At 30.2% G+C, this 24592-nt stretch overlaps 3 protein-coding genes across 7 annotated transcripts; 2 read left to right on the forward strand and 1 right to left on the reverse strand.

Annotated features, from left to right (window-relative positions):
• Nucleotides 1-563: 563 nt before the first annotated feature.
• Nucleotides 564-4098, forward strand: LOC137835582 (probable receptor-like protein kinase At1g49730). 2 transcript variants are annotated; one of them, XM_068644156.1, is made up of 7 exons: nucleotides 564-897; nucleotides 1026-1290; nucleotides 1618-1670; nucleotides 1759-1826; nucleotides 3175-3264; nucleotides 3401-3461; nucleotides 3556-4098. In XM_068644156.1, exons 1-7 carry the CDS (start codon nucleotides 834-836, stop codon nucleotides 3858-3860), a joined length of 906 nt encoding a protein of 301 aa, XP_068500257.1. In that variant the 5' UTR covers nucleotides 564-833; the 3' UTR covers nucleotides 3861-4098. The 2 variants fall into 2 exon arrangements, with proteins under 2 accessions (XP_068500257.1, XP_068500256.1); XM_068644155.1 differs by having other exon boundaries at nucleotides 587-897; nucleotides 3172-3264.
• Nucleotides 4099-8849: 4751 nt separating this feature from the next.
• On the reverse strand, nucleotides 8850-11168 carry LOC137835584 (dnaJ protein homolog). The gene is made up of 6 exons (XM_068644157.1): nucleotides 10850-11168; nucleotides 10376-10544; nucleotides 10144-10282; nucleotides 9757-10033; nucleotides 9467-9665; nucleotides 8850-9379 (listed from the first exon to the last, which is right to left on the reverse strand). Exons 1-6 carry the CDS (start codon nucleotides 10997-10999, stop codon nucleotides 9057-9059), a joined length of 1257 nt encoding a protein of 418 aa, XP_068500258.1. The 5' UTR covers nucleotides 11000-11168; the 3' UTR covers nucleotides 8850-9056.
• Nucleotides 11169-16171: 5003 nt separating this feature from the next.
• Nucleotides 16172-22874, forward strand: LOC137835585 (protein IQ-DOMAIN 5). 4 transcript variants are annotated; one of them, XM_068644159.1, is made up of 7 exons: nucleotides 16172-16671; nucleotides 17634-17752; nucleotides 18626-18862; nucleotides 19284-19511; nucleotides 20488-20601; nucleotides 21165-21654; nucleotides 22399-22874. In XM_068644159.1, the coding sequence occupies exons 2-7, from the start codon at nucleotides 17669-17671 to the stop codon at nucleotides 22536-22538; spliced, it is 1293 nt and encodes a 430-aa protein (XP_068500260.1). In that variant the 5' UTR covers nucleotides 16172-16671; nucleotides 17634-17668; the 3' UTR covers nucleotides 22539-22874. The 4 variants fall into 4 exon arrangements, with proteins under 4 accessions (XP_068500260.1, XP_068500259.1, XP_068500263.1 ...); XM_068644158.1 differs by having other exon boundaries at nucleotides 16394-16671; nucleotides 22396-22874; XM_068644162.1 differs by having other exon boundaries at nucleotides 16420-16671; nucleotides 18629-18862.
• Nucleotides 22875-24592: the final 1718 nt, after the last annotated feature.

The raw sequence follows: 24592 nt of genomic DNA on the forward strand, positions 1-24592 counted from the left end.
CAAAGGAAACATAACAAACTTTTAAAAATATTTAAAAAATAGAATTTTCATTAGTCATTATATAGATGATATATCATTTGGAATTTATTTATTTTAATGAAATAAATAATTGAATCTTTTTTTATTTTTTAAATAATAGTTATATAGTTTTTAATATTATTTTTACAAAAATATGTATATATATATATTAAATTTTATTACTATTTTAATAATTATTTATAAAAATAATACAATAGTAAAAGTTATATATATATATATATATTAATGTAATAAAGATGTGAATACACGTATAAGGAAACCCTGTACTTTCGCTATTATTAGTAAAATGTTTTAAGTGATGAAATGCTTCTTATTAAATATGTTGATGATATGTTTTTAATTTCTTTTTATTATTTATTAAAATTTATTCAAAATCATATAATTATTAGTAAAGTTATTGAATAAAAAATTAGATTCATAAATTATATAACTTCTAATTATTTGCAATTAATAATAGAGAACATCGTTGGAGATAAAAAAAAAAGAAAGCTAGTTTTTGTTTACTCTTACTCTGACTAAAAACTGAATTAAGAAAGAAAGTGATTGTATTAGATTCCCGTTATTAGTTTTGGGCGGTGACGTTGACGCACGTTGAATCCGTTCCACAGTTCTGTTATCGGCTATGTGTCTCACCACGCGCTTTTTCTCTCTCCTCAAGACCAAAGGTAACAGGAATCCGCAGATTCGTTTTCATAAAAAGTCCGTGCTTCCCGTTTGGCAAACACCTACAAAGCGAATGGAAGTTGACGGTGTTACATCTCCTCTTAACTCCGTTATCCTAGACCAACATCTCCATGGATCCCTTCATCCACAGGCTCCGTCGCCACCTTCTCACATGGCTTCACCGATCTCGCTCCGGTAATCACAATTCTCACTCCACACTCTTTCTTCTCAATCACTCCTCTCTCAATTTCACCCAATTTCAATTCAATTATCAAATTGAACTCCACGCTCGAAGTTCTCCATCGCTGTCTTGAATTCTTCAGGTTCAGTGCTTTTTGTTCGGAGAGTTTCGTATAAAGATGTTCGAAGAGCAACGGATGGCTTCCTCAGAGTTATTTATAGCAATTCCAATGTTTCTGCGTATGCTGCCAGGTTTGAAGAGAGTGGCAGCGTTTGTTTGGTGAGAGAAGTGAAAGGCTTCGATGAAGGAAGCGATCATTTCTACAGACACGTGCAGTTCTTGGGACGCTTGCGACATCGCCACCTTCTCTCGCTTAAGGGTTTTTCCGTCGGGCGTAATCGCAAGAGGTTCGTTGACCATGCTCTGTTTTCTCATTGTGATATATATAAAGAAATGTAGGTCTTAAATTGTGATCATAATTTTTTTCTTGTTTCTTGATATTATGTAAAATTAGGATCAATCAACGTTGCGGCAGAAATTATAGCCATGGACCGCTTTTTTATAAATCTTGAAAAATGTGATATATTTTGTCTTCTTGATTTAATTTTTCAACATGTACTTGTTGAATTCTCTTGTGTAAGAAGTGGATGTGGATCATTGGTATAGTTAGTGTTCTCGGTATTGGTGTGGAATAGTATAGCAATTTTGTGATTCTTTTTTGGACATCTCTTCAGATTGCTCATATTTGACAACATAGAAAATGGAAGCTTGAAGGATCATCTAAATGGTAAATTTAGAAAGCTGAGAAAAAAATGTTTTTGAGGAGCTTCTCAATTAAAAGTTTTGATTTTGTTTCAATGATTGGGTGTTGGCAGACCCTTTGAAGACTCCCTTAAATTGGAGAACGAGGTTACAGATAGCCAATGGCGTTGTGGCTGCACTGGTAAGTTCTGCAAACTAAAGCATGTCTGAGACCATAATAGCCTAATATTTTCCGCAAGAAATTGCGATCTTATTAAATTTTCATGGCAATGAATTTGAAGAACCTGAAATTCTTATGTGTTGTTGAGTTTTTAAAATTGATTGTTGATGCGGGGAAAACTCATGATAACTTACATAGTCACATGGCAAAGTGAATATTGGAAACTCGCTCACTTTGTTCTCCATACACAGGGAAGAAGTTAGCTTCTGTGTGGATTCAATTGGCGATCAGTGTCCTTTAGTATTTCTGCTAACTACTAAAAATATGACGTGAGACTTCTGACTATTGTCATGGTCAACAAGGTTAAACCAACACAGTTGAACAGGTAAAACGACGGATCGTAATAGAGTCATGTTGAATGAACTCATGATCCCATAACTTCGGGAGAAGAAATACTTTTTTATAAATATTTTTTTATTAGGAAACAACACACATTAGAGAGGAAGGTCTCCACTCGTTGCTTATCCTGACTATTACTATTGCTTTAACCATAATAAAATTAAAAAAACAACACACATTAGAGGTTAGAACTGTATTAAAAACATAGAACTCTTCTAATTGGTAACACACTGACACTGTATAGAGTATGGGGTTCTAGTATTGGAAGGACAGGTTGAAGTATTATAAGCGGGTTTTTTACCAAATTGGAGCAATTTTTTCGCTTATTACCAAATGAGATCTTTTTTAAAGTTGGAGAAGTGTGATTACTTTGAACTCTAAACGACTTCTTCACAATGGAAAACTTTTCCTTGTATAGTACTGGCAACGTGACACTCCCCAACTTTAAAAAGCTATTACATTTTGGTAATAAAGGGCAAAAATTGTCCCATGTCAAAAACTCCTTATAAGCTTGAACGGCAACTCTGTAAAGCCCAAATAAACGGGGACAATTGCTCAATGCTAAGATCACGAAATTCTTTGTTGCATAAGTAGCAAGTTGCACAAATGGTGTTCTCACTTCTACCTGAACTTACATTGTGATGGCTATGAAAGTTATGCTTAACGAATCATACGTGCTAAAGTCAAGTAGGGTGATAGTTATACTCTCCTTTGGTGCTTTAATCTAAAGCCTTGAAGGAGTGAAAGAGTGAAGAATACGAAGTAGAGATGGACAGCAATGAGACAGGATAAAAACACTGCGATAATAAGAAGGGTGAGCAGAAAAACAAAAGTATTAGCGAAGAACATTGTGGTTCCAACAATAATTGCTTGATGAAAAACAATTTTTTTCATATTTGGCTGAAAGATTAAGAGTCTCTTTTCGGGCATGGTTATCTGATTTTTGTCCATATGTTGATTCTGTAAGCAGGAATATTTGTTTCTCTTCAGTGAACCACCTGTATGTCATGTCTCTATCACCTCAAGCAATATTATGTTAGATGAGAACTTCACAGCCAAAGTAAGGAAATAGTTCCCTTTCTCACTGTAAACTCTTGCCTTCTTTATATTATATCTCGTTTCAGATTGACATGCCAAGGGCAAATAAAACACTGGTTTAGAATCGTATTAAATTAGATTGAATTCTGCAATTACAGCTATCTGATTTTGGCCTTCTTCCATCCGGTGGAAATTCTATTATGTTGCCATATTCAGAAGGTCACTTCTTGTAAACTACTCTTACAAGTTTCATCAAAATCAAATTTGAAATTTGTTACTTCTCATTTTTGCTCACCATGGTCGTCTATTTCAGATTGCTTGAAGCAGAAAAGTTGTAGGATTATATTTCAACTTGGAGTGCTAATACTGGAACTGGTCACGGGTCAGTCTTCAGAGATGGAAGGTTCCGATTTAATTGAATGGATCCAAGAATCACGATTTTACAATTCCATTGATAAGATGATAGACCCTGATCTTGGTAACAATTATGACTGTACGGAGCTTAAAAGTCTTCTCGCTGTGGCAAAACTATGTATCAAATCATGGGACAAGCCCTCATTTACAATTCCTCAGTTATTCCGGCATCTCCAAAAGAAGATTGATATTACTCACGAATAGAACTGTTATCTGATTTGCTTGAAAACCTTGTGGATTCTTGGGAGAATATTTACCACTCCCTTGTGTGCATGCTTTCACTTTTCGTGTCGGTTTTGATAACTGCGGTGATGTTCATTTGAAATTACATCAAGAGAGAAAAAAAAATGTTAGTAGACTATTTTTATAAGAAGCTGTAGTGTGAAATTCAATGTAAGCTCTAACTTATATTATAAAATAAAAGGAAGGAAGTTTAGATAAATACATTTCCTTAAAAAAGTAAGATTTTTTTTTTTATAAATATACATCAAATTAAATAAATAAATAAATAAAATAGCAAATATAACAAAATTGAGAATAATAAAATATTGTTAACTGATTGAAAATGAAAACGTCGCGTATAAAAAGAAAATTCTATTAATTTGACAAAAAAATAGATAAGTATTTTTATAATTACTCAATACATTAATTACAAAACAAAAAATATTTAAAACACTAGGTAATTATTTTTTATTTTTTTTAATATGTTTATTACCTCCTATTTTTATTTAATTTCGAATTGAAAAAAAAAACTCCCAAAAATATTCTTTATTTTTCTTTTTATGTTTTATTTACTTCTCAAGTAACTTTCATCAATGATGTCGCGTAAATGTAAATAATTATTATTAACTTTTTTTAAGGGAGAATTCATAGCACTTAGCGTATTATTTTAGCATGTTTTATAATAATTTAAAGTATATTTAAGATTATTGTATTGTAATCTTATAAAAGAAAGAGAAATTGCCATAAAATTTTCTCTCAAAAATTAAGGTTATTTTTTAATATAAATTAAATTAAGTAAATTAGTGAACGTACAAAAATTAAAATTAATATAACATTGATAATCAATAATTAAAAAATAGAAATGTCTCGTTTAAAAATGAAATTGCATCAATTTAGCGTAAAAGTTATGTTAGTATTTTTATTAATCACTTGATACATTAAACATAAAAACAACAATAGATCAAATTGCTCAAAAAATATATATTTAGAAATTAGTGTTGATAGTTGTCGCAATTTTAAGTATGAGAAAAAAATGAATTCAATTGTCAATACTAGTGTAAATTCAATGTATACTACTAATTTAGGAAATTAATGTATTTTAAAATATTTTACAGTACTCCATTGTATATTTGAGAAATTAATTTATAAAATTATTGTATTTTAAAGTAGCTAAAAAAAAGATGAGCTTTTTATTGGAAATTATGTTAGAAAAAAGAAAAGAAAAAACAATAGGTAATGCAAAAAACACATTATAATTTTTTTCATATTCTTGTAAATTAATATTGAAAACTATTCTTAGGATTTGTTTTACCTGTGAAAATGGGGAAAAACATCCCCGTAAAAGTTGAAAAAAATTGTATGTTTACAATGTCTAAGCTAACATTTTCTTCTTATACACTATTAGTTTTAGGTCTTTTAATTTTTTTTAAAATTAAGATTATTTTAAATACTAATTTGATTATATGTCTTGATTTTTTTTTTAAAATTACATTATTTTGGTAAAAAACTGAAATATTTATTTATTTGTCTTGCTTTTCAATTCTAATGAATTTCTTTCATAATTTTTAGTTCAGATGCTAGAATATTTAATAGTATAATATTTGTAATTGAGTATTAAAACTAAAATTTACATTAGACTTCCTCCGATTCTTGTAAATCTTTTAAACTAATTTCTTTTATTCTTTACTAGCGGGAACACAGGCATGTGAGTGTCTGTGTATCTGTATTTTTCATTTTTACTATTTATATATTCATATAATTTTAATAAATATTAAATTATATGAGAAGATATGTAAATTATCTAAATGCACCATTGATAATAGTTTTATTAAGATTTTATGTTAATTTTTTTATATTTTTATTTTATTGTTTTTGAATATTAAATTTTGATTTAACTTGGTGTTTATCTTGAACTTTGTAAGATTATCAAGATTAAAATTAAGGTTTAAAAAAATGGACCAGCAAACAATGTCAAAACATAATGCAAATGCTTGTATGTTGGAAGTGGTAGAATCTATCACCATAACAATTGAATCCACATCTTCCATGACAAAGAAGTTGAAAAAAATAAAATAATAAACTAAATACAAATTACCAAACTTCCAACTTATGTAATATCTAATAGATTAAAGCATTAGTAGACATAAAAACTTTGCCCGCAAAGCTGGGCTTAGGATTCATACAAAAATATAAAAAAAAAATTAAGAAAGCAATAGAAACAAAAATGTACAAATCCTATAACAATGAGACACGTTTCTACTTCAAACGCTTTGGGAAGTGCGAGAAGGAGGAAACAATGGTGGTTGTTGTTGTATAGTGGTGATTGAAGAGGGACTAAGATGGGTGAGAGTAGAAGAAGAACATAGAGTGGGAAGGAAGAGGTTCAAAATGTGTCAAAATTTATGAACATTTTTTTTCTTTTGATGCAACTGGTGAAAACTACATAAGGAAGTGGAAGAAAGTGATAACGGCTCAACTACTCCTTATAAGGGAGTGAATGTAACTGGTGAAAACTATTCCTTCGTAAGAAAGTGAATGTAAATGATGACGGTGAAAACTACTGAAGATAGTGGTAACCGCTCAGTAATAATGAAATTATTCACATTTGGCCACTACTCACATTTCTTAATATTTATTTCTCTCTCATAAAACAAACACTCCCCTCATTATGCAATTAATTTTCAAAATAAATTATCTCTTTCAATTCAAATCCATTTATTTCAAATATTTTATTAAATTTATTTCTCTCATACAATAGACACTCTCTCATTATGCAATTAATTTTCAAAATAAATTATCCCTCTCTCACATTTCCTAATATTTATTTCTCTCTCATAAAACAAACACTTCCTCTCATTATGAAATTAATTTTCAAAATAAATTATCTCTTTCAATTCATATTTTATTAAATTTATTTCTCTCATACAACAGACACTCTCTCATTATGCAATTAATTTTCAAAATAAATTATCTCTTTCGATTCATAACCACTCTTTCAATTTATAACCGTTCATCCACCTCTCTTCTAATTCATAATTGTTCTCTTTCAATTCAAAACCGCTTTTCCACCTCTCTTTCCATTCAAAACCGCCCCACTACGTATACCAAATATTGTAGAAAAAATAAGAAAGGGTACAATGACCATAATACAATAATAAAATTAAATATTAATATAAGAATAAAATGGGAAAAAAATTAAGAGCAGTTAAGAGGGGAATAAGAAATGACACAATGACCATAATATAATAATAAAATTAAATATTAATATAAGGATAAAATAGAAAAAAAAATTAAAAGCAGTTAAGAGGGGAATCTCATTTATATATAGGTATAGATATTGTCTCATAATTTTTTAAGTTTTTCTATTTCAAGTAAAATCAGGAATAAATCTAATAATTCAAAAGTTTTTTTTTTTCATTGACATGTATATTTTATAAATGATTTTAAAATACCAATAACACACTACGGAGAATTAAAAGTCAATATGACTTCAAATTTGTTGATAATATTTTTAGAATTTGTGATAGCGAAAACATATTTAATTTATTGTATATTTGGCTTAAAAATTATTTTGTATTGTCATAACACACGGCATATTACATAATATTATATATTTATGAATAGATATTGATTATAATAAAACATGATGTATTTCGCTTTTTTGATTTATGAATAAAGAAATTATTTAATTGGTATTATTATACAACTTATTTATAAAGGATTTTGTAACTTAAAATTGCCATTTCTTTTCTCTTAAGAGAAATTAGATAAAATGTTTATTTACACAAAATTTCTGCTGGATTTGAAAAATATCCCCATTTATGTATGTGAAATTATAAAGAAATTCTATAAAGGATTTTATTTAATTTCTAGTTTATATTCAATTATTATGTATTCTCTTATCTGTTTCACCAAAATTGATAATACTTTTATTTTTTTATCCATATAGAATTAACAAATAATTTTTTATATTTTTTATATAAAAAATTAATAAATAGATTTGGAACATTTAAGAATATTTATATCCTTAAAATAATCAATTAGCCAATTTAATATTAATAAAATTTAAAAAGGGTTGAATGGTATTTCTTTGATGATCTGACAGCTAGAAAACATTTTAGAAAAATTCAAAATTGATAAGTTAATACAATCCAAAATATATATTCTTAAGTATATCGAACAGAAGATTGTTTTTAAATTAATAAATAAAATTTTACTTAAATATACTTTTAGTCTTAAGTTATTTGTTTACAGTCTACTAGACTATATTTAAATTCGCAATTTTAGTCAAATTATTTTATTTTAATCTCAAAGTAAAATTTTAAGTTAAAATACTATTCAAGATAATATAATAAAAAGTAAAAGATAAAAAATACTACATCAGTTATAATACTAATCACTTAAACTACTATTACGAAAAAAAAATGAAGAAGAATATTAAATCACAATTAAAATTGTCTTTTCAGAGTAAAGTTATATTTATAAATATTTATTAATTTCAACTTTAAAAATAAAACAAATTATTTCAAAATTAAAAAACTTAAAAACAATAAGATTAAATTTAAAGGGCATCGAGTTTGAGAGATTCAAAAATTCAATTTTAAATGTAAAAGATTTAAATAAAATTCTCTAAACTTTATTTTGATTTGAAAAATAGAAAAGAAAAACTAGTTCAAATTTCTCTGACCCTTATTGTATTCAAAGAAAAAAAAAAGGGTTTCAATTAAGAATGTGTAAGAAAATGTATATGTACGTGTGTATATATATACATATAAATAACTTTCCCCCCCTATTTCCAAGGTAAAGTTAAATAAATAGATAATTTATATTATTTGTAATCTTGAAAATTTAATTAAAATATGTTGGTCATCAAATGCAATACGCATATGAAATTTGAAAGCAACACAACAACAACAATTCCTAGCATAGCCATATATGAAAAGAATGAAAGAGATAGCGATGCAGGCAGAGTGAGTACAAGAAGAAAAAAGTTGTATTTAGTTGTCTTCTTCTGTAAAATAATTTGTTGAAGAATAAATGTAAAGTGTTTGGTTGTCAAAATCGATTGAGCAAACACTAATTATGTTTAGTCCCGTAAATATACGGCTAAAAAAATCATAATCAATATCATCATCACACCACAGGTCCTACTCCTGCTATGCTCCTGTGGCTCATCCATTACTGCTGAGCGCACTGTACTCTCTGAGCACCGCCATGCATGTCGTCATCCTCCTCGTATGCCTCCTGCGGAATTTGTTGCCTCCTCCTTAACTCTTCCTCCATGTTCACACCATGAAGTGTAGTCTCCTCACACTCGTCTAGCTCCATTTCTGTCAACTTTTGTGGTGAAGTTTTCGCTGGCAAAACAGCCTCTATGGCCGTCACCTGATCAGGGCTCAGAGAATCAGGAAATTCCACGGTAAAATGAATGTAAAGCTTCCCCTTCATGAAGGGCCTCTGGTACATAGGCATTCCCTCATCGTTAATAGCCTTGTAAGAATCTGCATGCAATAAATAACATATTCCAGGTCAAAAACATCCAAGTTTCAATCACCAAGTACAACCAAGACAGACACAATTTTGCATACCAGGCTTGACAACCTCCCCAGGGTTTGATTTGATAAGGAGTTGTCGACCATCCAAGTGAGTCAGCACAAACTGGAAGCCACATAGAGCCTCAGTGAGAGACAAAGTATGCTCAACAAAAAGGTCTTCAATCTTTCTTTTGAACTTTGGATGTTCCTTCTGTTGCAGGACAAATACAATATCCCCAGTGATTGTATCAGGCTGCAAAACACAAAGCTCAAAGTCAGTCTAAGTCCCATAGTGCAGTTCAATATCAGTATAAAAAATTTATACTCAATAGCTCTCCACATACTGCTTCATCAGCTTCCCCAGGGAATGTAATCTTCTGCGCATTTTGCATTCCCTTCTCCACAACAACTTCAAGTACTTTCTTGTCCTGAACAACCTTTTCTCCCTTGCACTGAGTGCATCGGTCTCTGTCACTGATAGTCTCTCCAGTGCCCTTGCACTCATTGCAAGGATGTTGCATTTGCTGAATCATAGAAGGACCAAGATGCCTAATGGACAACTTCATACCAGAACCCTGGCAACCAGCACAAGTCATTGAAGCCCCGGACTTTGAACCCTTCCTGCAACCATACATACAACAAATTAGAAACCGATTACCATAAGGTAGCAAAACAAAGCAAAGCAATAAACATGCCCTTCAAGATATAAAACCTAAAAGCACGACACATACCCATTGCATTTTGAGCACAACACATTTCGTGAAAGAGAGAGTTTCTTAGAAGTTCCAAGGTAAAGGTCCTCCAAAGAGACCTTTAGAGGGTGAACCACATCTTCTCCCCGTCTCTGCCTCCTTCCTCTACTGCTACCACCTGTTCACACTCCACAAGAAAAAAACTCCTCTTAACACACTTCACACAATTATCAATTGAAGGAAATACCTTTCAACAATAAAGAAACCACACCTCCACCAAACGGATTTCCACCAAAGAACGAACTGAAGATATCAAACGGGTCATGGCCACCACCGCCACCACTCATTCCCTCCTTAAGAGCATCTTCACCGTAAGTATCGTAAATCTCACGTTTCTCAGCGTCACTCAGAACCTCATAGGCTTGAGCAAGCTCTTTGAACTACACAAAAAAAACAAAAATTCATCACCACAACATCCTATTCTCAACATCACGAAATAGAAACACAACACCATCCAATCACATCAAAACCACTAAACACATTTTCTAACCCTCTTTCGTCCCTCCAAATTCCCCTAACCCTAAATTAATCAGAAAAACTCATCACCACATATCCCATCATAAATTGAATAATTCTGTAATCGATTAATCAATCAATAACAATTCAAACCGCAACATTGTTATTCGGAATTACCAAATCAAATACAAAACAATGTTCATGTATCAGAAAAATCGACGACGGTTACCTTCTCGGGATCACCACCTTTGTCGGGGTGATTTTTTATGGCGGCTTTCTTATAAGCCTTTTTCAAATCCTCCGGCGACGCATTCTTAGCGACGCCAAGAATTTCATAGTACCTGGTACTGTCGCTTTTCTTGGGCGCTCTCCCAAACATTGTGTTCTTCAACCTAGGAATCCGTAACCCTAATTTTCAACGAGTTTCTGCACTGGATCTCCAATGAATACGAGGAAGGAGAGATACGCTCTCTGAGACAAATGTTATTCACTAACTCTTCTTCTCCCGTGTTTATATAGTATCCGTACTTGATTGGTTAGAAAGCCACGATTGGCAGAAGGGTCTAGAACTTTTATTCGCCAACTTTTTGTGAGTAATTGTGGACCGTTGGATCTATCGGAAGCTTTGACGGATTTAGGTTATTCTTCTAATGCTTTTTTAGCGAAAAAATCATAAGTTTTTTAATTTTTATTTTGTCTTTTAATTATTATTTTTATTTTTATCTATAATTATAAATTTTGTAATTGTTATTTTAGTGTATATATTTTATTTTTCTTTACATATTTTGTGTACATATTTTTTTCACTTTTATCTTTTACTATCGAAAATACATACATGTATGAGTATCTGTATTTTTTAATTTTATTATTTACATATATTTATATTTAATATTAAAATTTAAATAAATCATATCATTATTCATATACTTATATTAATCTTACAAATATATAAATCATTTACAAAATTTTATAATAATAAATATTAATACACTAAATAAATATTGATATTCTATGTTTGTATTCTTTTTATATCATTCAAAAAAGTAAAGTTTTTATAAATGAATATATTTATTATTAATTATAATAATAATAATAATCAAGTAAATTCATAGAACACGTTATTCAATTATTCATATATTTACAAATGATGAATTAAAAATGAAGATTCAAATCCATATAAATAAAAAATATCATTATCATTATATAAATATTATACACTTACACATGTATATCTGATTTTTTTTATTTTTAACATCTATCTATAATTATGTTTAATATTAAAATTTGAATAAATGATTATTCTGCTATATTTTAGAAATAGGAGACTATCAAAAGGTTATCATAAAACTAAAAATATGGTGTTCCTGCTAGGGAGATGGGACCTAGAGAACTATTGAAGTCTTCTTCTCCTTCCTTCGGTCGGGCAGGTGACAGGGTGATGAACTGGGATTCTTCTCGTCCTCCTGCTTATCCTTCGGCACTCGGTCGTCGGGTGAACACCGGATGGTGGGGTACCTGCGAAGGCACTCCGACGCTCAAGTCAGTAAAGCGGGTGGTCAGCTCTCAGGTAGGTGAACAGTAATAAATGACATACCTTACTCCTTGGAATGCGTGCTATTTATATTATTCTAATGGCCTACCTTGTTGGGCCCGCTTATCGAGGTGGATACTGCTTAGGGTTGCATTACCTAATTCTTGATGATAGATTAACTTCACTGATCTTGGTTTGAGCGTTAGCTGTAGTAGGGGTCGGCCGTCGGCCAAGTTCCCATGGTGTGGGTCGGCCGTCGGCCAAATTCCACGGGTCTTGGTCGAGTCTTGTAAGGTCTCGGCCAAGTCTTATAGGGTCTCGGCCCCTCGGCCTTTCGGCCAAGTCTTCTCATGGCCTCTTAGTCGTCTCGGCCTTTCGGCCTTTCGGCCAAGTCTTCTCATGGCCTCTTAGTCGTCTCGGCCTCTCGGCCATTCGGCCAAGTCTTCTAAGGTCTCAGCCAGGTTCCCCTGGTCTCGGTCAGGTTGATTGGGCATCGGGCAGCCAGGTGGGTCCCGGCCTCGCCCCGTACCGGTACATATGGATATAAAAATTATATATCCATATTTTTTATCTTTATCTTTATCATATATATATATATATATATATAATATTTATTAAAATTAATTATAAATATATATTATAATATTCTAATTTATCATAAATTTATAAGTATTCACATTTTTTTTAATATCTATGTATTCATGTATTTTATTTTTCTCATTATATATTTATTTATAACTATAAATTTATATTGTAATATTTTAATTTATTATAAATGAACTTATGTATATCGTAATAATATTCATTATAAATTTAATAACAATTATATTTTTTCAATTAATATATGATAAATTTATAAATATAATTATAAATTATAATATATTTCTATACATAAAAAATTTATAATATTTATATTAATATTTTATACAATACACATGTCAAATCGACAATTTGTAATTTTTAATTGGAGAAGAAAAACTACTTATTTATTATAATCTTTTAATAGGATAGTTTATTTTTAATAAATAATTACTTTAAAAAGTTAAAATATTAAAAATAAATTTTAAATTTAATTAATTTTAGGAGTATCATTTTATCAGAGCCACTGACTAATTAATTACGTATTAACCATATTATCATTAGTACCAATAAAAAAATGTAATTTTAATTTCTCACTTTTTAAAAAAAAATTTAAAAAATGTTATTTTTTTCATGAAATATACCGGAGCGAGCAACTTCATCATGTATAATATTTGTATTAATATTTTATACAATGTATTTTAATTTATAATATTTAGTTAGAGAAAAAGAAAGGCGTTATAATTTTTTAATAAAATAATTTGTTTTTAATAAATAATTACTTTAAACTTTTTTTTTATTAAACTAATTAATGGTAACATCATCATTTTATCAAAGTTACTGGCAATACATATGTATATTAACTAATTAATTATGTATTAATTATAAAGTATCATCAATACCAATTCTTAAAAAATATAATAACGATATTTGTATTAATATTTTATATACTATAATTGTAAAATTGAAAATTTAAAAAAAAAAATTGGAAGCGATGATGCATTAAACATTCAGATTTAAAAATATTAAATACTTTACATATTTGTGTTTGATAATATATATCTTAATTAGAAAAGTATTTAAATAAATATTATTGTGAATTTGTTTTATAAGAACAATTAATTACATCATAAACTTATTATCCCTGGATTAATAATACATACATATAATGAGTAAAACAATTGTTTTGGATGTATCATACCCTATGAAGCACAAATATTGATACGAACACTGAAATGACACGTACATAGATATAAAATTATAACAATTTATATGACTCGTTCACAAGGATTTGTTTCTTATTTTTATAATCATTATAACAATTTATATAATAAAGTTTGAATTTTTAGAAAATTAATGTATTTTTTCTTTTTAAAATTGTATTAGAGTCCTACTATAATTGTCATAAATCTAACAAATATTTTTTGAATTTGACACTTCACGGATACGTGTCCTACGAGTATCAGTGTCCGATATTCACGCCATTTAAGAAGAGTGTACGAGCTTCATAGATCACACCCCAATTTTCAATTTTCAGTACATGGTGTGCATATTTTATTTTTATAATATTTTTTAAAAAACGTGTAAATAGGATCTGAAAGATAGTTAATACTTTTATCATCTATTTATTAAAAGATATCATTTTGAAATATATTAAACAAATATTTAATTCGAATTGAACTATTAAAATGTTTTTTACTTATGATTAATTTTTTTTAAATCAATACAAAAAATATAATAAAATTTTAAAAGGATAAAATCAAGAAGTAACACGCACATATAAGGATCTTAAAATGCAAACATACATCAAAACTCGGTCTCCATATAAAATCAAAGAAAATCAAGTCAAAAACTGAAAACAGTTAAACTAAACAAATACATATAAACAACTTAAAATGCAAACATTTAGTTATGAAACATATTTAAATCACCAAAAAAAAATGTGCATACATTATCAACTTGAAATGAAAAACATATTCTGAAACTTATTCTCCATGTAAAATTAGAGAAAATCAAGTCAATCTAAAAAAATTAAAATATAATCAATTCATATGAGTAGTTTAACATGAAAACAAATTCAAAAACATATTCCTTTTATAAAATCAAGACAAAATCAACGTATATTAACAACATAAGCACCAAAAGTTGTTATAATCACAAAATGTAATAGTTTAGTTCATACTTCACTTATAATCATGAAACAAAAGTAAAGTACGTACATAAAAATTGTTTATCATGCAGGGAACACGAAGTAAAGCAAACTGTCACCATATAAACATTCCTAACAACAAAATGACGCACTTATGAGAATAATCATATGCAAATTGTAAGAGGCACAACATGGAAACATTTATTCTTCAAGAGTAAATCCTAAAGTCTCACATTTTCTCAACATATATTACATTCCCTAGAAAATGTTGTGAGTATCAGAACATGAAAACATTTTCTTTACCTAGTATAAATAGAAACATAATAAACATCCAAGTATTTTTTTTTTCTTGAACAACGGAACACACTAACCAAACAAAAAAAACCATAAAGTCACACTTTTTCTTGAACTTATATGACAATATTCCTAAGAACAAAAGCATAAATAAAAAACCATGTAAGTATCAAAACATGAAAAATATTATACTTCGTATAAAATAAAAAAATAGAAGGAATTTATGTAAAAAATAAACAAACCCATAAAATCATATGAGAAACACAACTTCAAGAACACAATTTCTTCAACAACCAAATATGTTAAAAAAAAACCCAAAATATCACCTTTTCTTCAACTTAAATTAGAATAATTCTAAGAACAAAAGCACACGTAGAACAAAAAAAAGTAGAAAGTGAACACATGAATTTGTAAAACAATTTTTTCAACCACTTGAGATACATAAAACACATTAACCTCAAATAGAATGAACCAAACAAAAATACTTACAACAATGGAGTAAGCTCTTGTGTATGGTTGCATACACAACATTCACACCAAAGAAAAAGGAGAAGAAGAATGAAAAAGACCTTACAAAACTATGAAGAAGAAAATAGATAATAAAATAAATAAAAAATTCACAAGTGTCAAAAGAGGAAGAATGAATCATTTGGAGTTTTTTTTCCATAAAAGTAGTAAGAAAAGGAATACTGAAAGAAAAAACCAATAAAAAGACAAGTTTCAAAATAAATAAATAAAAATAAAAAATAATAATAATAATAATAATGATGAACATTTTGGAAAAGTCAACCTTCAAAATAATAAAAAAAATCCATAAAAAAACATGTATCAGCAAAATAATAATGAGTATTTTAAAAATTTCCCTATATCATTCTTTTCTTAGAGTCATAGTTGATTTGATTATACATTACCCAAACAAATGATTAATATGATGTACATAAGTTGGGGGAATAACGCACTAAACTCTCCTTAAATCACTCCGTAGACAGCTACACGTCGTCGTTTTGCGTGCTGCTACCGTCCCGGTGCACGTTAGACCACACCTGTCCTAAATCCTCATCTTACACTCGTGCTCCCTCCAGTCTTTTTTAAACCAATATTTGTTATTCAACATCATTAAAATATTAGCATAAAGTATCCAACGTTTTCCTTATTTATTATCATAATTATAATTTATATCATAGTTATAATTTATTCTAATAATTATTACATCCTACTTCATTCACGGTTCATTTCCTTTTCGCACACAATTATTTTTTTTCTAGTTTTGTTTTACATCGTTATCTACTTTCTTTGCTTTTATTATTATTTTTATTATTATTTTCTATTGAAAATCAGTGCGGAGTGATAGAGAACGAGCTTCACATGGAAATCTTCTGAGTAGGCACCGAGTTTGCGTGAACGAGAACTCGGCATTAAACTCAGTGACGGTTCGCCACATTCTCGTGGCTGATGGTGAATTTTATCTCTGTGATCATCCCTCTTGCTTGACTTTAAGGTGAATTGTGTCTCAACTCTTCTTTTTCTGGATCTGAGTTTTTCTTGTTCGGAATTCTAGGTTTTAATGCCATTAAATTGAATTGTTGCGAAGTTACCAAATCTATTGCGCATTTATGTTGCACGAAATTCTTTTTTCAAGCAACCAAGTCAACTTTAATTCAGGGCAATTGTCAACATCCTTGGGTATCATTACTCATCTTATTTTCTTTGTTTGACACAGAATCTCGATCTTTGTAGCATATGTCGTTTTTCAATTTTCGTGGTCGTTTTTACTTCAGGTTTAGTGCACTAGTTCAAGCTTCGAAAGTACTTTCATCTTTCCCATGAGTTGAAAACACATTTTCTGCAAGTTCTTAAGCAATTCTATTTACTAGTGTGTGTGTGTTTAAAACATTTAGCATTATAACTGACTTCGCAACTCCGATTAACCCGGTATTCAAGTACACTTTTTTGTGAAATTTAGCGCGCCCACACAAATTTATACGAGGTCAATATCTTGATCAAGTAGTATTAGTCACGAAGCCAAAATGGAAATAAAAGAGTAAACACTAGTAATTTCAAAAGGTGCATTTTCATCACTTAATATGCAGTAACTGTGTTCTGGCAGATTTCCAGATCCTCTTTTTCACGCTTTACTTCCCCACTGTTCATGGTTGCTTAGAAGTGAAAAGTCTGTTCCTATAGCTGTAACCAATTCAGTAAAGTACTAGTATTTTGGAAATAAACTTAGAAATTAGACCAATCATAATAACCAATATAGACTATACAAGTCATAATAAGGATATTACTGTGACATATTTGAATTAGTTGTCATTTTAAAATAAATTTTATATGTTAAGCTTGCTCACTTTGATGCTTTGTGCTTGTCTTGCCATTTTTGTTTCCATAGCTCATAGGCTAGTTAAGATTGTGTATAATCAACTACTTTTGCATTGACTTTGCCATATATTTCTGTGCCAGGTTTTGTGCTAGATTGAGATAAACCTGCACTGGCTATGGGTGTATCAGGGAAGTGGATTAAAGCATTGATTGGTCTAAAGAAATCAGAAAAGCCAGAGTCTTCCGTGAAGGATGGAAATGTAAATTTCTCTCTCTCATAACATTTCATACTCGTATTCCTGAGTTTTAGTATTTCTTTTCATGTTCTGGTGGCAAAAATTACCATCAGATACGGTGCTTCTTAACTAAGGTTCCGTATTACCATGTAGTTATTTGTATCCACAGTACCCCAAAAGAAAAGCAAGATTTTTGTTGCTTGGGTTCCATCTTAAGTGGGAAAAAGTGTTTTTTTTTTTTGTGTTTGCGAGTTTTATTCTCAGAGGACATTTAGTATAGTTGTTTTGATTCTTCATCAGAGCATGGCTCACCTTGTTTAACTAGTTTTGTTATTGATAGTTTCAATGTTAGTATGCACTCAAGGAATTTTCCTCTTGAAAACTATATAAACTGTTAGTAAAATTTAAACCAGGTCCACCAGAGATGAGGTAGAATACTACATCCCCCAAATCTGATGGCAAGCCAATATTATTGCTGTCACATGAGAGAGTTATTGTAAATTCGTGCATTGCCTGTGTCAGTAACTTGGGCGCAGTTTAAATACCTGTAGTGTAATTTCAGTTTATACCAATTGGTTTTTAGATGGGATACGCCATCTCCCAAACCTGATAGCAAGCCAATGTTAAGCCTTAGCATGTGAGAGATTTGTTGGAAAGTCTCACATGACTTACCTCAATTACTGGGGTGTGATTTAAATACCTATTGGGCAACATAATGTCAATAAGGTTTAAGATTAAATCTGAAAGAGCCACCAAGGAGGTGGCACATTTACCATATGAGAGAGACCAGGTCACTCAGGATTTGTCCTTATCCAAATAAGTACTTCTGGTTCCGTTCCTGTATAAAATATTACATATTATATATTGTTAAATAACTGTGTACTTTTCAACTGTTAGAAGGTTGGCAAGTTTCATCATCAACAAAGGCAAGCTGTTGAATTTGATAATGGTAAACTTCTAAACGAATTGGATTGTGAAGCTACTCCACCTATTGGAGATGATAATGCCCATGCAAACCTTGATGCCCATTATTCGTCCTCTTCTCCACAACAAGCACCTGATGCTGCACATGATCAACAGATGAGGGAGGAATGGGCTGCAATACACATTCAAACAGCGTTTCGAGGGTTTCTGGTAAATTTCATATTAAATGCGTCTTAATTTACATGAGCTGAACTGAAATCTTTTATTACAATAAATCGTACAAACTGAAATTGTTATTATATTTTTCAATGTGACCTTACGGCAGTGTTTATATGATGCTGTTTAGTTCTGCCCACCCCCCAATTCAGGAAACTATCTTTTTCTCTAAAATTATTTTTGCGTTGAAGAATCAGATATTGTCATAATTGACAAAAGTGACTTATCTACCTCTAGGTGCATTGTTTCTGGAATTTAATTTCTTTAAGATGCACTTTGGATATTTTTTTATTGTCTTTTTCTTCTTTTTACTCTTTTATTTGTTTGAAAGTTGTTAACAATCAAAACTCAGCAGTTTTATTGCCAACATGATATCGACTTTGACTTACCTGGAAAATTGTGTTTTATGTATCAGGCCAGAAGAGCATTACGGGCTTTGAAAGGTGTGGTAAGGCTCCAGGCCCTTGTAAGGGGCCATGCAGTGAGAAAACAAGCAGCAATAACACTCCGTTGTATGCAAGCTTTGGTGAGGGTTCAAGCTCGTGTTCGGGCAAGACGTGTTTGCATGGCATTAGAAACTCAAGCATCACAACAGAAACTTCAGCAAAACCTTGCAAATGAAGCTCGAGTTCGAGAAATAGAAGTAAGGACTAAGTAGTACTGTTCTGAAAGTGACATTACCTTTTATTTGTTGTGTAGTTCTTCACCTCTTTCACTATTATTTCCTTGTTATCCATTTTCTCGGGTGATGAAATTGAGCATGAATTTGAGATGTCTGTTTGATAGTAAGTTTAAGAAAGAGGATATACCTTTTTCCTCCTTGCTACTTGTCACTTGGGTCTAGTTGCAATAAATTTCTGTTTAATGTAGTATTTTGGATCCATCAGTTCGATGCTATTTTCTGAACAACCTGTCATTCTATATTTAGTTTCACTTTACTGCGACTACATGCTTTCTTGTTTCTTATTTACCAATTTATTTTCAATAATTATCATATGGCTCATGATTTACTTAAGCAGGATACTAAATTAAGACTGCTACAAACTATGTGCCTATAACAGTTGAATGTAATGAGCTGGTTTAATTTCTTTGAGGCATTCTGATGGGGGTGTATCAGGATAAGAGACATAGAATTTGGAAAGGGGTGAAAAATGCCTATGCTTCAAATTTCTATTAGAAAGTTTTCATAAAGGAAGTAATTCCATAAATGTTCTAGTTCTTGGTATGTTATTGAAAGAAATCTACCTTCTAAGTGGGACAGGCCTTTTAAGACATATCATCGGATATCCAAACATCATGAGGCCTAGTATTATCTGTTAGTGGAGAGTTAGTTAGAAGAGAGAGAAGGAGTGCTCTGTGGTTCTCTTATATTGGGATTGGGGAATCGTTTGTTGGGTTATGTCTTATTTGGGAATAGATATTGGAGGGTATTGATCTCATTCCATTTCCCATTCTTCTTCTTTCAATATTATTTCCTTGTTTTTCTGCAGCTCCTCTGATACATATTATATCATATATAATGTGATTATATTGCAGTTTCTTATCAAATTTATCTGTTTGAGGGACATTGTGATTTAATAATGATGATTAATAATCAAATTTTTAAAATTTACATATAGGAAGGATGGTGTGATAGTGTAGGATCTGTTGAAGATATTCAGGCTAAGATATTGAAGAGACAGGAGGCCGCAGCAAAACGTGAGAGAGCCATGGCATATGCTCTATCTCATCAGGTGAGTTTACAATAGCATGTTGTTTGATTGTGTCTGTTGTAGTGAGTATTATGCATTAGTTTATTTTTTCTGCAATGTGCATAATAAGAATTATACAAAATTTGTAATTTCATTAATTCACAGGAGGGTGTGGTTTCTAGCTATTCTCCATCAGGAGACATAAGAAGTTAGTTTCTACATCCTATTATAGTGTTGTAAACTCAATCGGATGTTTTGAATGGTCCATCTCAAACACAAGTTTTTATATAGAATTATAGAAAAGAGTACTACTAACAACTTTGGAATTGTTTTTTCCCGAAAAGAAAAATACTAGACCAATTCAAACATTATTCAATCAAGCCACTTAGTTTTTGTAACTAGTAATGATTTACATTGATAGTGTAACATAGTACTATCATATGCTACTGAACTTCTAGAAGTAAAGTGAACTCAGAATTTATCCAACAATTTCCTTAATCACATGGTCCATGGCTTTTGCGTTGGTTATAGTATCCATTTTCCTTTGATACATCGTTTTGGTCGACAGGCTTGGTGTAAGATTTTTCAAATTTTCCCCTTGGCAGTGGCAGGCAGGATCAAGACAACAGCCAGTTTCCTCTGGATTTGAACCAGACAAAAGTAGCTGGGGTTGGAATTGGTTGGAAAGATGGATGGCTGTGCGGCCTTGGGAGAACCGCTTTGTTGACATTAATGTGAAGGATGGGGTAACGGTGCATGAAAATGAAGCTAAGGATGGTAAAAGTGGAACTACACCTCAGTTGAGCTCTGCTAACAAGAAACCATTCTCCTCAAACACTCATCCAAACCCAGCAAATCATGGATCTGGTCCCACTATTTCTGATGAGTGTGATTCTTCACCTAGCAAGTCTGCTGGTTTGCTAGAATCATCAAAAACGCAATCTGTTAAGCTAACTTCTAAGGGAAATGTTGAAAATAATGCTGAAGAAGTTAACTCAAAACCTAGAATTGGGTCAAGATCTCACAGTAATCCAAAGGAGAGAACATCACAGGCAGATAAGCAGGCGAAAAAACGGTTATCTCTGCCTAACAATGGTGAGTCTTCTATTTATGATCATTTTATTGCTTTTTGTACACTGGGGGTCTGACACCCGCTTCACTAGGTTGGAGCAATTGTTAGGTGAACTATAATATAAATAGACTAACCCAATCGATGCATTCCACTTCCGACTAGTTTGAGTTTGAGATTGACAACTAAAGTTCAAGTGTACCTGGGTGCATTCACTCATTTACAGAGATTGGCCAGCATTGTAGAGGACCCTAAACCTTAAAATTAAATTAATAACATATACCCCGTCGCAATAGCAATGTTACTTTTTACGAGTTTTTTTCATGAAGGGTTTTACGGAAGTAAAGATGACCAATCACTTGGAAGAGTTATGTTAAGCCATAAAAGAAGGTTTCTAAATAACTACATCCCAAGTTGATTCTTATGGCAATGTTGTACAGAAGTTTTCCCAAACTTCAGCATTTCTTAATTTGCAAAAAAATGTTGGCCAGCATTATAGAAAGCAGAAATCTCTTCCGCTGTATTCACCATGGTTTAAATTATCCATTCTAAAATGTTACTCTCTGGAATAACATCTCTGATGTTTCTTAGTAAACCTCCTTTGAAATTAATTTGCAATTTTGATTAGAAGTTTTATGTAATAATCTTTATTTCTAAGATTAGTGTGTTGTCGAAAGCTCAGTAAGGAATCTGAAAATCCAGTTGTCTGGATTATATGTTAGGATAGAACCAGCCTTTGCTAAATATTATTTTTTATCTATGCTAAGCAGGGGGTAGTGCAGGATCTCAAATAGTCAAACACCCTATTAGTACTACTAACGTGAAAGGGACGCTAAGCACACAAAAGTCTAGTAGGGATAAGCCGAAGCTCAATGGAAGAAGGGACATGAATACAAAATCAGATCCATAGCTCAATGGAAGAAAGGATATGAACATAAGCAGACGTAAATGTAGTTTCGAGAATCTCGAACAAGGGAAATCACTCTTTTTCTCCATTGTTATATACCGTGCATATAATGGGAAGCGGTGAGGGCTTTGTTCTAATTTCATCCTTGAAGACAGTGATGTGGTTTTGCAGTTTTGAGATTGGCTTGGGTGGTGATAGGAATAAGATTTGCCTGGTTGATAAAAGTTTGTTTTTATTTATGAAGTATTTGTTGTGGTCAGAATGTATGTGAGAACATGATTTATTTATATCAAAATGTACACCTTTCAGTGTGCGATAGCCCTTTGAGGCATTGTATTATTGTTGCCAGTTGTTATTTGATGAGCGTATTTTACCTAGATTTTATTTCATCTTAATTGGTTATGGCTTGTTCTATGTACACTTCTCATTCTGATTAATGTGTCATGTTACCAAATGTTGAAAGCCTGAAATTGGGGTTAAAATTGTTTAAATTCCCTGCAATCATGATGAAAAGTAGATCCAGTAAAGCTGGTACATGACGTTTCCGTTTATTTATGTGAATAGTATAAATCAATTCAGAAATTTGTAATATTATCTTAATGATTATATCTATCAAGTTTCACATTATTTATAATTTTATAAAAATATTCTTTATCAGTAAAAAATTATATTATTTGCTAAAATTAAATAATTTTGATAAATTTTAAATTATTTTAAAATTATATAACAATTGTAGATATTATTCAATAAGTAAAAATATAAAATTAAGTAATTAAAATAGTAAAATTTATATTTTATAAAACATTTATTGAAAATATAATTTGGCATCTGATATAATCTAATTAATATATATATATATATATATATATATATATATATATAATACACAAACATATATGATAAGATTTCTTATTTATATCTTTTATATATTAAGGGGATTTCCTGTAAGTTTCAAATCTCATTCAAGCTTCTTTTCCAAATATTTCCAAACTCATTTAGATTATAATTAAGCCAAGCGTTGTTGGGAGAGATATTGGCATAACATTTACTGGAACAATATCTTGTTTTATTTTGTGAGTTTGAGACGAATTTTTAATTTTAGAAATTCGAGATAATATCTCTATAAAATATTTGCTTTCAATGCTTATGAGGTATTGCAAATTTTATTATACAATTCTTTAACTATACAATTCTTTAACTCACATTTCATTTTCCATTTTAATTTAAGGACACAATTTGGATTTTTTTGCATGATTCAGTTCATTCTTATGAGTAGACGATTACGTATGTTATGGTAAATATTAGACTGTGTATCCTAAAAATAATGAATTAATAGAAATAACGGACAAGATCTAACTAAACTTAATTAAATAAATTTTAATTAAAACAATTAATTTATTCACTGTTACAGTCTAAAAATATATAATTAAGACTTTAAATGTGAATGATACTCATAAATTATTTAAATATTTTTATGTTAATTAAATATTTTAAAATAATTTTATACTAAAAAAGTTTACGTATAATTATTGTAATAGTAATAAATATTTTTTAATAAATAATTGAATATATTTTTAATATAATAAATATTTTATTATTATTTACGCGTGTGTCTATATATAATTGACTATTATGAATTTTTTTATGTTTTTTTTGTCTAAATAGTGAATCATGCTAAATAAATCCTTAAATTAATAAATTGATGGATAAAAAATCAATACATTATTATCTATTGGTGTATAAAGAATCAATATATTATTATCTAACTAATGTATTGGTGGATAAAGAATGAATATGTTATTCTCCAATTATAAAAGGCAAAGTATTATTTTTTATTAGTAGTTGATGATATATAATTTTGATAGTGTATAATAAACCTTTTATTTTTTAACACGATAGTTGAATTTTCGGGTAACACAGTTGATCTCTTACTATGGTTTTATCTAAGAATAGAATGTTAAGGTGGTGAGTTAGCGGATATTGTTAAGGCTAACTCCTCTTTGAAGTTAGTTTGGTATTGTTAACAAGAAAAGCAAACTAGTTACTTGGCAGAGTTG

The sequence above is a fragment of the Phaseolus vulgaris genome, chromosome 5 (assembly GCF_000499845.2).
Source record: "Phaseolus vulgaris cultivar G19833 chromosome 5, P. vulgaris v2.0, whole genome shotgun sequence".
NCBI classification, from domain to species: Eukaryota; Viridiplantae; Streptophyta; class Magnoliopsida; order Fabales; family Fabaceae; genus Phaseolus; species Phaseolus vulgaris.

Coding starts and splice junctions, on each gene's coding strand:
- LOC137835585 (XM_068644158.1), top strand. CDS start 17,669: ATGGGTGTATCAGGGAAGTGGATTAAAGCATTGATTGGTCTAAAGAAA. Junction 17,753..18,625: donor CTTCCGTGAAGGATGGAAAT/GTAAATTTCTCT, acceptor TTCAACTGTTAG/AAGGTTGGCAAGTTTCATCA. Junction 21,655..22,395: donor GTTATCTCTGCCTAACAATG/GTGAGTCTTCTA, acceptor ATCTATGCTAAG/CAGGGGGTAGTGCAGGATCT.
- LOC137835584 (XM_068644157.1), bottom strand. CDS start 10,999: ATGTTTGGGAGAGCGCCCAAGAAAAGCGACAGTACCAGGTACTATGAA. Junction 10,545..10,849: donor AAGGTGGTGATCCCGAGAAG/GTAACCGTCGTC, acceptor TTTTTTGTGTAG/TTCAAAGAGCTTGCTCAAGC. Junction 10,283..10,375: donor TGGAAATCCGTTTGGTGGAG/GTGTGGTTTCTT, acceptor GAGTGTGAACAG/GTGGTAGCAGTAGAGGAAGG.
- LOC137835582 (XM_068644155.1), top strand. CDS start 834: ATGGATCCCTTCATCCACAGGCTCCGTCGCCACCTTCTCACATGGCTT. Junction 1,671..1,758: donor CTTGAAGGATCATCTAAATG/GTAAATTTAGAA, acceptor GGGTGTTGGCAG/ACCCTTTGAAGACTCCCTTA. Junction 3,462..3,555: donor TATGTTGCCATATTCAGAAG/GTCACTTCTTGT, acceptor CGTCTATTTCAG/ATTGCTTGAAGCAGAAAAGT.